Raw genomic sequence first — 12,921 nt, forward strand, 5'->3', positions numbered from 1 at the left:
AAGCCCTTGTACACACGGTAAGAAATTCCTACGGAAAATGTCCGATCAGACCGTGTTGTCGGATAATCCAACTATGTGTGGGCTCCATTGGACTTTTTCCGTCGGAATGTTTGATCAACAAAGTTTGAGAGCTGGATATAAAATCTTCCAAAAACATGGTCCGATCAGACTTTGTCCGATCGTTTGTAGAGAATTCCGATCGGACAAAGTGCCACGCATGCTCAGATGAAATTACCAGACCAAAGCTATTGGCTACTAGCCGCAATGTAGTCCCGTCGCAAAAAACAAACGTCATCACATTCTGAACGATCGGATTTTCCGACAACTTTGTCCTACCATGTGTATGCAACACCAGTTTCGGAAAAAATCAGTCGGAAAAAATCTGATGGATTTTGTTGTCAGAATGTCCGACCGTCTGTACAAGGGCTAAGTGTCCGTGAAATCTTACACCACAAAATGTACTCAGCCAATGAAAGGTAATGACTAAATTTTTATTTTTATACTGCTATCAATTGCCAACATGGTACAACACTTCATGCATGTCTTTGGTGATCTCTGATCTCCTTATCAACTGTTTCTTACATGATGAAGATCAGCGATGGAGTATATCTGAGGTGTATATCAGGGTGTGCTTCTTCCCCACGATGTGATGTCCAGCAACATTCATATAGAAGACATTTCCCGCACTCGAGGCATTTATACACCTCGAGGGTTGTGTGGGATCCCTGAAGTACAGGAAGACAGGACTTCAGTGAGGAACAATTCCCTCACTCAGGACAGACATACAGCTTCCCTCGTGTGAGATCGTTGATGTGTGGAAAGATGGTACTTCTGTGAAAAACATTTCCCGCACTCAGGACAAGAATACGGCTTCTTCCCTGTGTGGGATCTCTGATGTCTGTTAAAACTGGAATTATCTGAAAAACATTTACCACACTCAGGACAGGAATACGGCTTCTTCCCTGTGTGAGATCTCTGATGTCTGTTAAAACTGGAATTGTCTGAAAAACATTTCCCGCACTCAGGACAGGAATACGGCTTCTCCCCCGTGTGAGATCTCTGATGTGTGGAAAGATTGGAATTATCTAAAAAACATTTCCCACACTCAGGGCAGGAATAAGGCTTCTCCCCTGTGTGAGATCTCTGATGTGTAGAAAGATTGGACTTCACTGAAAAACATTTCCCACACTCAGGGCAGGAATAAGGCTTCTCCCCGGTGTGAGATCTCTGATGTCTGTAAAGACTGGACTTATCTGAAAAACATTTCCCACACTCAGGACAGGAATACGGTTTCTGCCCTGTGTGAGATCTCTGATGTGTGTAAAGATTGTACTTCACTGAAAAACATTTCCCGCACTCAGAGCAGGAATACGGCTTCTCCCCTGTGTGAGATCTCTGATGTTTGTAAAGACTGGACTTATCTGAAAAACATTTCACACACTCGGGACAGGAATACGGTTTCTGCCCCGTGTGAGATCTCTGATGTTTGTAAAGATTGGCCTTCTGTGAAAAACATTTCCCACACTCAGGACAGGAATATGGCTTCTCCCCCGTGTGAGATCTCTGATGTGTGGAAAGACTGGACTTTTGTGAAAAACATTTCCAGCACTCAGAACAGGAATATGGCTTCTCCCCCGTGTGAGATCTGTTATGCACATTAAGTTGGGATTTAGAATGGAAACACTTCTTGCACTCAGTACAGGAAAATCTCTTCTCTGTTGGAAGGACGGCCCCGTCCCGCACAGTCTGAGGTTCCTCGGGATAAGAGGAATATGATGGTCCATCTACACTGTGTGGTGCCGGATGGACATTTGAGGTAGTCGGGTTTTCTCCTGGACTATACTGTGTGATGTCCTCATCTTCTACTTTACAGTCTGGAGACAAAGTGAGACAATCCTCTGAGGTTTTCCTCATCTCCCGTCCATCTACTAAAATAGAAATACAAAGATTATTACTAGACATCAGCTGATTGGTTCCCCTAAACCAGGACTCTGCCCACATCAGGCAGCTTTGTCTCTGAGGATCTTACAATTCCTCCCTCAAGGTAACTTAAATCATTCTCTGCAGCTATTACCTTGTGTACCACCACCCCGTCCCTTTGGAATGTAAGCTCTACGAGCCGGGCCCTCCTGTACCTTTTGAATTGAACTGTACTGTAATTGTGTTGTCCCCCCTATACATTGTAAAGCACTTTGTAAACTGTTGGCGCTATATAAATCGTGTATAATAATAATAATAATAACAATAACTAGTAAATGGGTCCTCTGATCTCCTACCAGTTCATTTCTTTATTCATGGACCTTAGTCAGAGAGTGAGGAAACAACGAGAACTGTCTTTTATAGGAGTGACAGTGATGAGGGGATTATAGGACGAGTGTCCCCTCCCCCTCTATCACTCATTGCCATCTTCCCAACACAAGAAGTCCTGCACTTCCTTATTTAGTCCATGATTTAGTCATGAATAACAGTGGGGCTGAGCCCCACCAGAGGTCAGAGAGTGAGGATGGGGGGAGAACAACCAAGATGAAGACTAGACTGATCCTGAAGACCCCCATCATTGGGTTATTGACTCCTCCCTCATTATCACTTTCTGTTTAAAGTGGGGTTACACCCTAAAGTGGAACTTCCACTCATCGGATCCCTCCCCCCCTCCGGTGTCACAGTTGGCACCTTTCATGGGGGAGGGGGGTGCATATACCTGTCTAAGATCTGCTGGGTCAAACGCGGGTCCCAGAGACCATTCCTATTGCGCTGCGCGACTCACATTATTATCAACATGTAAAAGTCTGTGTCAAGTCATCAGATTTTAAATGTCCAGCTGGTAGGAAATGTCTTTGGTCAACAAACGTATAACCAGAAGAGATGCACAGAGGTGCACTCAAGCCGGGTCAGGTAGTGCCAAATATAAGTGCCGAACCCATGAGACCAATATCATCAGGTCTAACTTGGGTCTCGAAAATTACATTAGTCCTGACTCCAATAACAGTGTGGGAATGTGAACGGTTTCATTGGTGCGTCTCTAAAAGGTTAATGGTTGGTTAAGTATTCTAAGGAAAGATTCATTGTTTAGTTGGATAGGTGGGATGGGGTAAGGGAGGGAGGGGTGGGGATAGAGAAAGTAGAAGTATAAGGGGGAAAGAGAGAGGAGGCGGGTGCCGTTTCTGGCGCCCCCCTCCCCGCCGACACCGCAACCCCTTGTTTTACAAGTTATGTATCGTTAGTTAGGGAAGGAAAGAGTGCCTTATATTTATCTGTAGTTTGAAAGTGTTTCCAGCAGGCCCAAATGGTCGAAAATTTCTGTAGACATTCTTGTGTGGTATAAATCAGCTCTTCCATCTCCTCCATCTTAGCAACTCTAGTCAGACATTCCCGAATGGAGGGGACATCAGTGGATCGCCAGTGTATAGGGATACACAACCTGGCTGCATTGACCATATGCATGGCTAGTGATTTGTGATACATCTGTTTAGGGAGAGTTATATGATGGAGGAGATATTGTGCAGGGCTATAGTTTAAGGTGTAAGTGGTGACCTGTGAGATAATGGAGTGCACTTCCTGCCAAAAGGGTTGTATTAACCACTACAGCCCCGGACCAATAAACACCTTAAGGACCAGAGGTCTTTTTACAATTTCGCACTGCGCTGCTTTAACTGGTAATTGCGCGGTCATGCAATATTGCACCCAAACGAAATTTGCGTCCTTTTCTTCCCACAAATAGAGCTTTCTTTTGATGGTATTTGATTGCCTCTGCGATTTTTATTTTTTGCGATATAAATGGAAAAAGAGCGAAAATTTTGAAAAAAAAAGATATTTTCTTATTTTTGTTATAAGAAAAATCAAATAAACTAAATTTTAGTCATACATTGAGGGCAAAATGTATTCAGCCACATGTCTTTAGTAAAAAAAATGTCAATAAGCGTATATTTTTTGGTTTGCGCAAAAGTTATAGCGTCTACAAACTAGAGTACATTTTCTGGAATTTACACAGCTTTTAATTTATGACTGCCTATCTCATTTCTTGAGGTGCTAAAATGGCAGAGCAGTACAAACCCCCCCAAATGACCCCATTTTGGAAAGTAGACACCCCAAGGAAATTGCTGATGGGTATGTTGAGCCCATTAAATATTAATTTTTTTTGTCCTAAAGGATTGAATAATGAAAAAAAAAAAAAAAAAGTTGTCACTAAATGATATATTGCTCACACATGCCATGGTTATATGTGAAATTGCACCCCAAAATATATTCCGCTACTTCTCCCGAGTATGGGGATACCACATGTGTGGGACTTTTTGGGAGTCTAGTCGCGCACGGCACCCCGAAAACCAATCACCACCTTCAGGATTTCTAAGGGTGCAAATTTTTGATTTCACTCCGCACTACCTATCACAGTTTCGAAGGCCATAAAATGCCAAAATAGCACAAAACCCCCCAAAATTACCCCATTTTGGAAAGTAGACACCCCAAGCTATTTACTGAGAGTAAAAAAATGTGTAAACTGCGCTTGGATGTAAATAAACAAAAAACTATAAATTGAAAATTATACTAAACATAAATAATAGGCAGCAGCTCGAAGTGGGATACAAACACACAAATGCAAAGAAAAATAAAAAGAACTGCGCCAAAAGCACTGCGCCATTATTTAGTGCTTTTGGCGCAGTTCTTTTTATTTACTGAGAGGCATGTTGAGTCCATGGAATATTTTATATTTTGCCACAAGTTGCGGGAATATTACAAACTTTTTTTTTGCACAAAGTTGTCACTAAATGATATATTGCTCACACATGCTATGGGCATATGTGAAATGACACCCCAAAATACATTCTGCTGCTTCTCTTGAGTACAGGGATACCACATATGTGGGACTTTTTTGGAGCCTAGCCGCGTACGGGACCCCGAAATCCAAGCACCGCCTTCAGGATTTCTAAGGGCATACATTTTTTATTTTTCTCCTCACTACCTATCACATGAAGGCCATAAAATGCCAAGATGGCACAAAACCCCCCCAAATTACCCCATTTTGGAAAGTAGACACCCCAAGCTATTTGCTGAGGGCCATGTTGAGACTATTGAATATATTTTTTTTGTCCCAAGGGATTGAATAATGACAAAAAATATTTTTTTTTTTTTTTTTACAAAAAGTTGTCACTAAATTATATATTGCTCACACATGTCATGGTTATATGTGGAATTGCACCCCAAAATACATTTTGCTGCTTCTCCTGAGTATGGGGATACCACATGTGTGGGACTTTTTGGGAGCCTAGCTGCGTACAGGGCCCCGAAAACCAATCACCGCCTTCAGGATTTCTAAGGGTGCAAATTTTTGATTTCACTCCTCACTACCTATTATGGTTTTGAAGGCCATAAAATGCCAAAATAGCACAAAACCCCCATAAATGACCCCATTTTGGAAAGTAGACACCCCAAGCTATTTACTAAGAGGCATGTTGAGTCCATGGAATATTTTATATTTTGCCACAAGTTGCGGAAATAGTACAAACTTTTATTTTTTGCTCAAAGTTGTCACTAAATGATATATTGCTCACACATGCTATGGGCATACGTGAAATGACACCCCAAAATACATTCTGCTGCTTCTGAGTACAGGGATACCACATGTGTGGGACTTTTTGGGAGCCTAGCCGTGTGTACGGGACCCCGAAATCCAAGCACCGCCTTCAGGATTTCTAAGGGCATTAATTTTTTATTTCACTCCTCACTACCTATCACAGTTTTGAAGGCCATAAAATGCCAAGATGGCACAAAACCCCCCCAAATTACCCCATTTTGGAAAGTAGACACCCCAAGCTATTTGCTGAGAGTCATGCTGTCTGAACGAAAAAAAAGAAATTGATCGGTGGGTATGCCCACCATTAGAATACCTCCCTTCATCCACCCACTTCTAATGATGGACATACATGCACCATTTATATATGCCGAAGCATGGGGGCATCCTCCCACAAAAAAGTTATGCCGCGTACACATGGTCTAACTTTTCCACGGGCAAGCATGCATTGGAATTTCGACCGTATGCACGCGGCATTAGGAGCAAAATCGCTCCTCCACCCCTTATGCCCCCATGCTTCGGCATATATGCTCTTTTTTTTAACTGTGGTGGTGAAATCACCGCCTACAGCGTTGGAGTCGCGGCTTTATGTATCGTGGGAGCAAACACTGTTGCTGTCAAGATAAATAAATCCACGCTGCAACTGAATGGCGTACCTGCTAAGCAAATTATGGTTAACGTTAAAACAAAGTAACATTACAGTATAACAGTAAAACCTTACCATACCATACCTGCAAAGCAAATGCCAAAAAAACAGTAAAAAAATAAAACATTTTTTAACACAACCTGTGCCTAAAATATATATATGCCGAAGCATGGGGGCATCCTCCCGCAAAAAAGTTATGCCGCGTACATACGTTCAAACTTTTCCACGGGCAAGCCCTCCGTCGGAATTTTGACCGTATGTACGCGGCATTAGGAGCAAAATCGCTCCTCCACCACTTATGCCCCGATGCTTCGGCATATATGCTCTTTTTTAACTGTGGTGGTAAAATCACCTCCTACAGCACTGGAGTCATGGCTTTATGTATCGTGGGAGCAAACGCTGTTGCTGTCAAGATAAATAAATCCACGCTGCAGCTGAATGGCGTACCTGAAAACATGAAAAATGGTTAACAATAAAAACACAGTAAACAGTAAAGTATAAAAAATTAGAGAGAAGAGGGAGAGAGAGAGAGAGAGAGAGAGAGAGAGAGAGAGAGAGAGAGAGAGAGAGAGAGAGAGAGAACAATAAAACGACAACTATTTTTGGTTTTTATATTTTATATATTTTTTGGTTTTTTTATTTTCCTTTTTTTTTATACACTTTTTTTGAACTGTAAACTGTAACAACTGTAACATTTCGGGTCTCTCAAAATGCAATGGCATCTTGGGAGACTCTGTGTTAGTGTGCCTAGCCTGTGAAATGCTGTACCCTACGCTAATACTTCACTAGTGTGTGGTAGCGTTCAAAACACTCACCAAGGCAAAGACCAGGATTGCCAGGACAGCGTGGACAATAACAACGGGTGTCACGCCTAAATCCGCGCTTGGTACAGACACGACATCTTTTTTGGGGGGCTCGTTGGGTAGGGGTACTCGGGAGGACATAAGAATAATGCCTCTCATGCAGCCGGCTTACTGCATTTGGTTGGGAATGGTGAGGTGCAGAACCGTCTGGATATAGAAGCTCTGTGACAACCTCTCTTTGGAAGAAAAGAAAGGTTAAAGTCCCGACTGAAGTTTTGTATAGCACAAAGCATTCAGCAAAGCCAATTGAAATAAGTAAGCAGATCATTTTTTGTACCAGCGTCTGGCCTTACGGGAAGCTAGATACGGCGCCAACAACTGGTCATTGAGGTCCACCCCTCCCATATTTTTGTTATATTCGTGGACACAGAGGGGTTTCTCCACAATACCAGTCGCTGTAGAAATTTGGACCCTTGTGTCTGCATTAAGGGAGGTAAGAACAAAAACATTCTTATTATCCCTCCACTTCATAGCGAGCAAATTATTACACCGATAGCAGGCTCTCTCCCCCAGCCTAAGACGGGAATCTACAAGCCGCTGGGGAAAGCCCCGGCGATTAGGTCGCACGGTGCCACATGCTCCAATCTGATTATCAAACAAGTGACTAAACAGTGGCACGCTGGTGTAATAATTGTCCACGTACAAGTCGTACCCCTTTCCGAATAAGGTTGACACCAATTTCCACACTATCTTGCCAGCGCTTCCTATGTAGTCAGGGCAGTTGTCCGGCTCTACGTAACTATCTTTACCCTCATAATCCATAAAGCTCCATGCATAGCCTGTGGCCCTGTCACAGCACTTATAGAGCTTGACCCCGTATCTGGTATGCTTGTTGGGAATGTACTGTTTGAATGACAAGCGACCAGTAAACTTAATCAGGGACTCATCAACGCAGACAACTTTTTGGGGAGTAAACAAGTCTGCAAAACGTTGGTTGAAGTGGTTTATGAGGGGCCGAATTTTGTAGAGCCGATCGTATTCAGGGTCTCCATGATGACGACAAAGTTCATTGTCACTGAAGAGCATGAACCGCAAGATCTGCTCGTATCGTTTCCTGGACATGGAGTTAGAGAACACGGGCATGTGGTCAGTCGGATGCGTGGACCAATAAGCCCGCAACGTCATGAATTTATGTGTGCCCATGTTGAGGGAAAAGCCCAGAAAGGTCTTAAATTCGGAAACCGTAACTGGTTTCCAATCTCTGGCAAGAGACGGCAACTGGGGATTAGCGGCGATGTGTTGACCAGCATCTATAGAGATCTTCCGTGAAATACAGAGAATAAAAATCAAGTGGCGTAAAATCATCTGTATCCACCTGAATACCGGGTTGGGCAGTGAATGGGGGAAGTACTAGTGCTGCAGAAGTGGTGGGCACCCAGATCGGGGTCGGGTATGCCTGACGTTAGCAGGGACCTCTTCTTCGTCTTCAGAGCTATCTGACATGGAGGCGCTGTCCTCTACAGGTTCGTATTCTGAGCCTGAATCTGACAGATCAGTGTCTTCCTCTTCACTATCTGTCATGCTCAGAAACGTGTAGGCCTCTTCACTAGTGTACCTTCGCTTTGCCATTTTGGGCTCTAAATTTAGGGGTACACTAGTGAGACTCACAGGTAAAAAAGCACCTAGCCTGTCAGCGACTGTATAAAACGCTACAAAAAAACGGTTAGCGATCGCAGGGATCAAGCCTGACTCTGCGAACGCTGCAGTTATGTGTGTTGTGTTTTGTAAGTGACAGTGATCGATCAATACTGCACTTGGGTGGGCTGGACTGGGCTGGGCAGAGGGGCAAAACGCAGGTGCTAGCAGGTATCTGGATTGATCCTGCTAACAATGCGTTTTTTTAGAACCCTAAATTGCTGGGCAAGCTAGTATAGATCTGATCAGATCAGATATTGATCTGTTCGGATACTATACCACTAAGGGAGGTGTATGCTTTGCGCGTGGGTGTTAGCGGTACTGGCACTAACCTAGCACTGCCTGGGGCGACGCAGACCCTTTCTGACCCTAAAATCAAATTTATATCACCCGCCGGGTGATCAGGGGGTTAAACCTTTATTAGGTAATAAATGGCGGGTGCCCTGATGCTATAAAAAGCGAACTACCTAACCAGTGTCACCCGTAACACTTATATGGTGATCACTGGTGAAAGGGTTAACTAAGGGCAGTCAGGGGGTTAAAACCTTTATTGGGTATTTATATAGGGGTACCTGAAGCTTTATAAAAACCTGACGGGGAACCTAAATAACTAAATAACTAACTGGCTAACCAGCGTCACCAGTGACACTTATACAACGATCGCTGGTGAAAGGGTTAACTCTACGGGCAATCAAGGGGTTAAAACCTTTATTAGGTTATATATCGGGGTACCTAACGCTATAAAAACCTGGCGTTGAACCTAAAAGAAAAAACTAGCTTCCTAGCGGGACCAGTGACACTAATGCAGCGATCAGAAAAACGATCGCTTAGTGACACTGGTAAAAGGGGGTGAAAGGGTTAACTGGGAGGGCAATCAAGGGGTTAAACCTTTATTAGGGGGGGTAGGGGGCTACCCTGGACCTAAAGGGGCCTAACACTAGCTGCCCTGACACTTTTTTACAGTCACAACTGACACTAAATGCAGTGATCAGTAAATAAATGAACACTGCAATTAGTGACACTGTGACTGGGGGGGGGCGGGGGCCGATTGGGGGGGTGATCAGGGGGTGACTGGGGTGAAATGTGTGCCTATGTGTACCTATGTGTCAGTGGACTGTTGGTGCACTTACTTGTATGTCTTCACTCCGCTCTGTCCGGTCAAAAAGACCGCCACGAGGAGTGTGACATCACTTCCTCCTTCCTGAGTTTACATTTTCACAGGGGAGGAAGTTCGTCATTGGCCAGGAGCGATCGAGAGGGGATGGCCAGAAACCAACAGCCATCCCCTCATCACGGATCACTCCTGCAGCGAACCGGACCGCCGTATCCAGCGGGAGGGGGTCCGATCGGACCACCCACCCGCTGGAAGGCAGGCACGTACATGTACGTGCTTGTGCCTGCCTGTGCCATTGTGATGATGTACAATGGCAATACGGCATCCTTAAGTGGTTAACTTATTGTCCTTAATACCTATCAATGTTGGACCACATTTGCTGTTAGTTTAACCTTGTCCAACTCAGATAAAGGTCCAAGGGGGCGATTTTCACCACAGATGAACCAGATATTATCTTATAAAGCTCCTTTGGAAATTTGATTCATACAAAAAAGACCAATGCTCGGAAAAAACTTTTTTCATCACACCCAGCTTAAGGAACATATAGTCCATCCCCCCTTCCCTTTATGGGTTTGCTATAAAACAATTAAGATCTATGTCAATATTTAACCCTTTTGGGGCTAAGGTATTTAGTCTATATATCCAGCTGGTCTCGTTCTGTGAGATAAGGGTGGTCATATTGCCTCCCCTCCAATTTTGTTTTATACAATCAATTCCATAGAATACTAAGTTCGAGGGGTCTCGTTGATGAAATAAATCAAAGTGCCTTGATACATTATGGTTGGGGAACCCCTTTCTGATATTGTTGATATGTTCCCTTATTCGTATATGCAATGGTCTGGTGGTTCTGCCCACATATTGCAGATTACAGGGACATTCCAGCACATATGTCACGTGTGTACTCCGGCACATAATAAGTTCTCTGATTTTGTATTCTGTATGGTCTATTTTGGATCTGAAGGTCTTTTTCCTTCGAGGTTGGGGTTTACTAACCCTGCAAGCCAAACATTTGTTGCATTTGTAGAAACCTTTCAGTTCCTTTAAAAATGTAATAGGTTTAGGACCATCAATCACGTTATGTGCTAACAGATTACGTAGTGTGATGGGCTGTCCTGTAGATAAACTTTGTTTTTTTTGGGAGGATCGTTGATAGAACTTTGTCCTCTTGGAGAATGGGCCAGTATCTTTTCACTATTTTTTCTATTACGTGGTATTGTGTATTGTATCCAGTGATAAATGCCAGATCAAGTTTCTGCTTTTCCTTCTTAGATATCTTTATTAGAGTGTTCCTATCTATGCTTCCAACTTCGTTTTTGATCTTAACTAGAGATTCATATTTGTATCCCTTTTCCACAAATTGTGCAACTAGCTTATCTGCTTGGGAAGAAAAATCCTCCATTGAGTTACAGTTCCTCCTTATCCTTAGGAGTTGCCCCTTTGGGATATTTGCTTTCCATTTTGGGTGATGACAACTTGAAGTTGGAATATAGCTATTCCTATCCGTTTCTTTAAAAAAAGTTTTAGTATGAAGGCCATTATCTCTCTTGAAAATTTCTAAGTCCAGAAACTCTATTTTCTGCTCATCATATTTCCCACTAAAGGTTAAACCGTATTTGTTGTTATTCAGGCTTAATAGAAATCTCTCAAATGCTTCTGGAGTACCATCCCATAGGATCACAAGATCATCAATGTATCGCCGGAAGAGTTTTATCTGGGGTATGTTCTTCAAATATATGTGCTCCTCTTCCCACATGTTCATAAGAAGGTTGGCAACACTTGGTGCATAACGTGCACCCATGGCAACTCCTATGGTCTGTACATAGTAATGATGTCCATACCAAAAGTAGTTACAAGCCATGGCCACCCTTAAGCCCTCAATGATATACTGCACTTGTTCTTGTTTCATATTCGTATGCTCATATAGGGCTTTTTCCACTCCTGTTATATCATCCTCCTGCGCGATACTAGTGTATAATGAATTTACATCTATGGTTGCTAGTAGATACTTTTCTGTGCCTTTAATATTGCTCAGTAATTCTATAAGCTGGGCACTGTCCCTCAAGTAGGATTTTCCCTTCAGCACCAGCGGTTTCAAGAAGGTATCTAAGTATTCTCCTAATCTTGAAAAGACAGAATTGATACCGCTAATGATTGGTCTTCCTGGTGGTTTATTTAATCTTTTATGTATTTTAGGATTATAATACATAACAGGTGTTTTCGTAGAATTTGACACCAGATATTCAGCTTCTTTCTCATTAAGGATACCCATTTTTTGCCCTTTTCTCACATAGGCTTTCAACTGCTCTTCGTATCCTAATTTAGGATTACCACGTAATTTCTTATATGTATTTTCTATTTTTAGTAGGTTTTCCATTTCTTCTTGGTAATTCTTTTTATCCAAGATTACTAGGCCTCCCCCTTTTTCCGCCGGCCTTATCACTACTTCTTTGTTATCCCCTAGCTTTTTTATCGTTTTCCATATGTTGTTTGATCTCTTCTTATTATGGTCCTTAAGTTTTCTCAGGTCATTTTCTACCATCTTGCTGAACGCTGCCATACATTGGTTACCCGTTGTATTTGGATTAAACACTGACTTATTTTTCAATTCTGTTTGTGTATACACCGATATTGGTCTTTCTTTATTTTCTATATTGGCCGCAAAATGTTTTTTCAGATTTAATTTCCTCATAAATTTTTTTAAATCTATGTATGTCTCAAATTTATCCAAATGTTTTTCCGGAGCATATTTTAATCCCAAATCTAAGATTTTCATTTCGTCTTCGTTAAATTCCACTTTGCTTAAATTATATATACCTTTTCCTATTAAGTTCTTCTTCTTTTTCTTGTTCTTTCCTCCTCGACATCCCCTATACCTTCTTCTCTTTCTCCATACCTCTGTGTGGATTCCACTCTTCTCCTGTATTGGTTGTTCCAATTCCCTCTCGGCATCCATTGTTCCCTTTCTTCTCTGTATTCTTCCCTGTATCCTCCTCATCTGTAAGGGCCTTCTCTGAACTGTCCTCTCTCTGTATTGCCTCCTTTCCATCTTGGGGTTCTGTAAGGTACCCTTGCAGTCCATCTCCCTGGTGGCCTGTCC

The 12,921-nt window shown here is 42.7% G+C and overlaps 3 protein-coding genes across 3 annotated transcripts in view; 1 reads left to right on the forward strand and 2 right to left on the reverse strand.

Annotated features, from left to right (window-relative positions):
• LOC143986903 (uncharacterized) overlaps window positions 1-12,921 on the reverse strand; it is a 1,023,878-nt gene that overhangs the window by 762,496 nt on the left and 248,461 nt on the right. The gene's annotated exons all lie outside the window — the stretch shown is intronic.
• Window positions 1-12,921, forward strand: part of LOC143989536 (uncharacterized) — a 297,691-nt gene that overhangs the window by 78,385 nt on the left and 206,385 nt on the right. The gene's annotated exons all lie outside the window — the stretch shown is intronic.
• Window positions 471-3,031, reverse strand: LOC143989739 (uncharacterized). The gene has a single exon (XM_077490011.1). The coding sequence runs from the start codon at window positions 1,999-2,001 to the stop codon at window positions 772-774; it is 1,230 nt and encodes a 409-aa protein (XP_077346137.1). The 5' UTR covers window positions 2,002-3,031; the 3' UTR covers window positions 471-771.

Source organism: Lithobates pipiens, unplaced genomic scaffold (assembly GCF_037356315.1).
Source record: "Lithobates pipiens isolate NorthernLeopardFrog02 unplaced genomic scaffold, aLitPip1_a1.2 Scaffold_18, whole genome shotgun sequence".
Taxonomy (NCBI): Eukaryota; Metazoa; Chordata; class Amphibia; order Anura; family Ranidae; genus Lithobates; species Lithobates pipiens.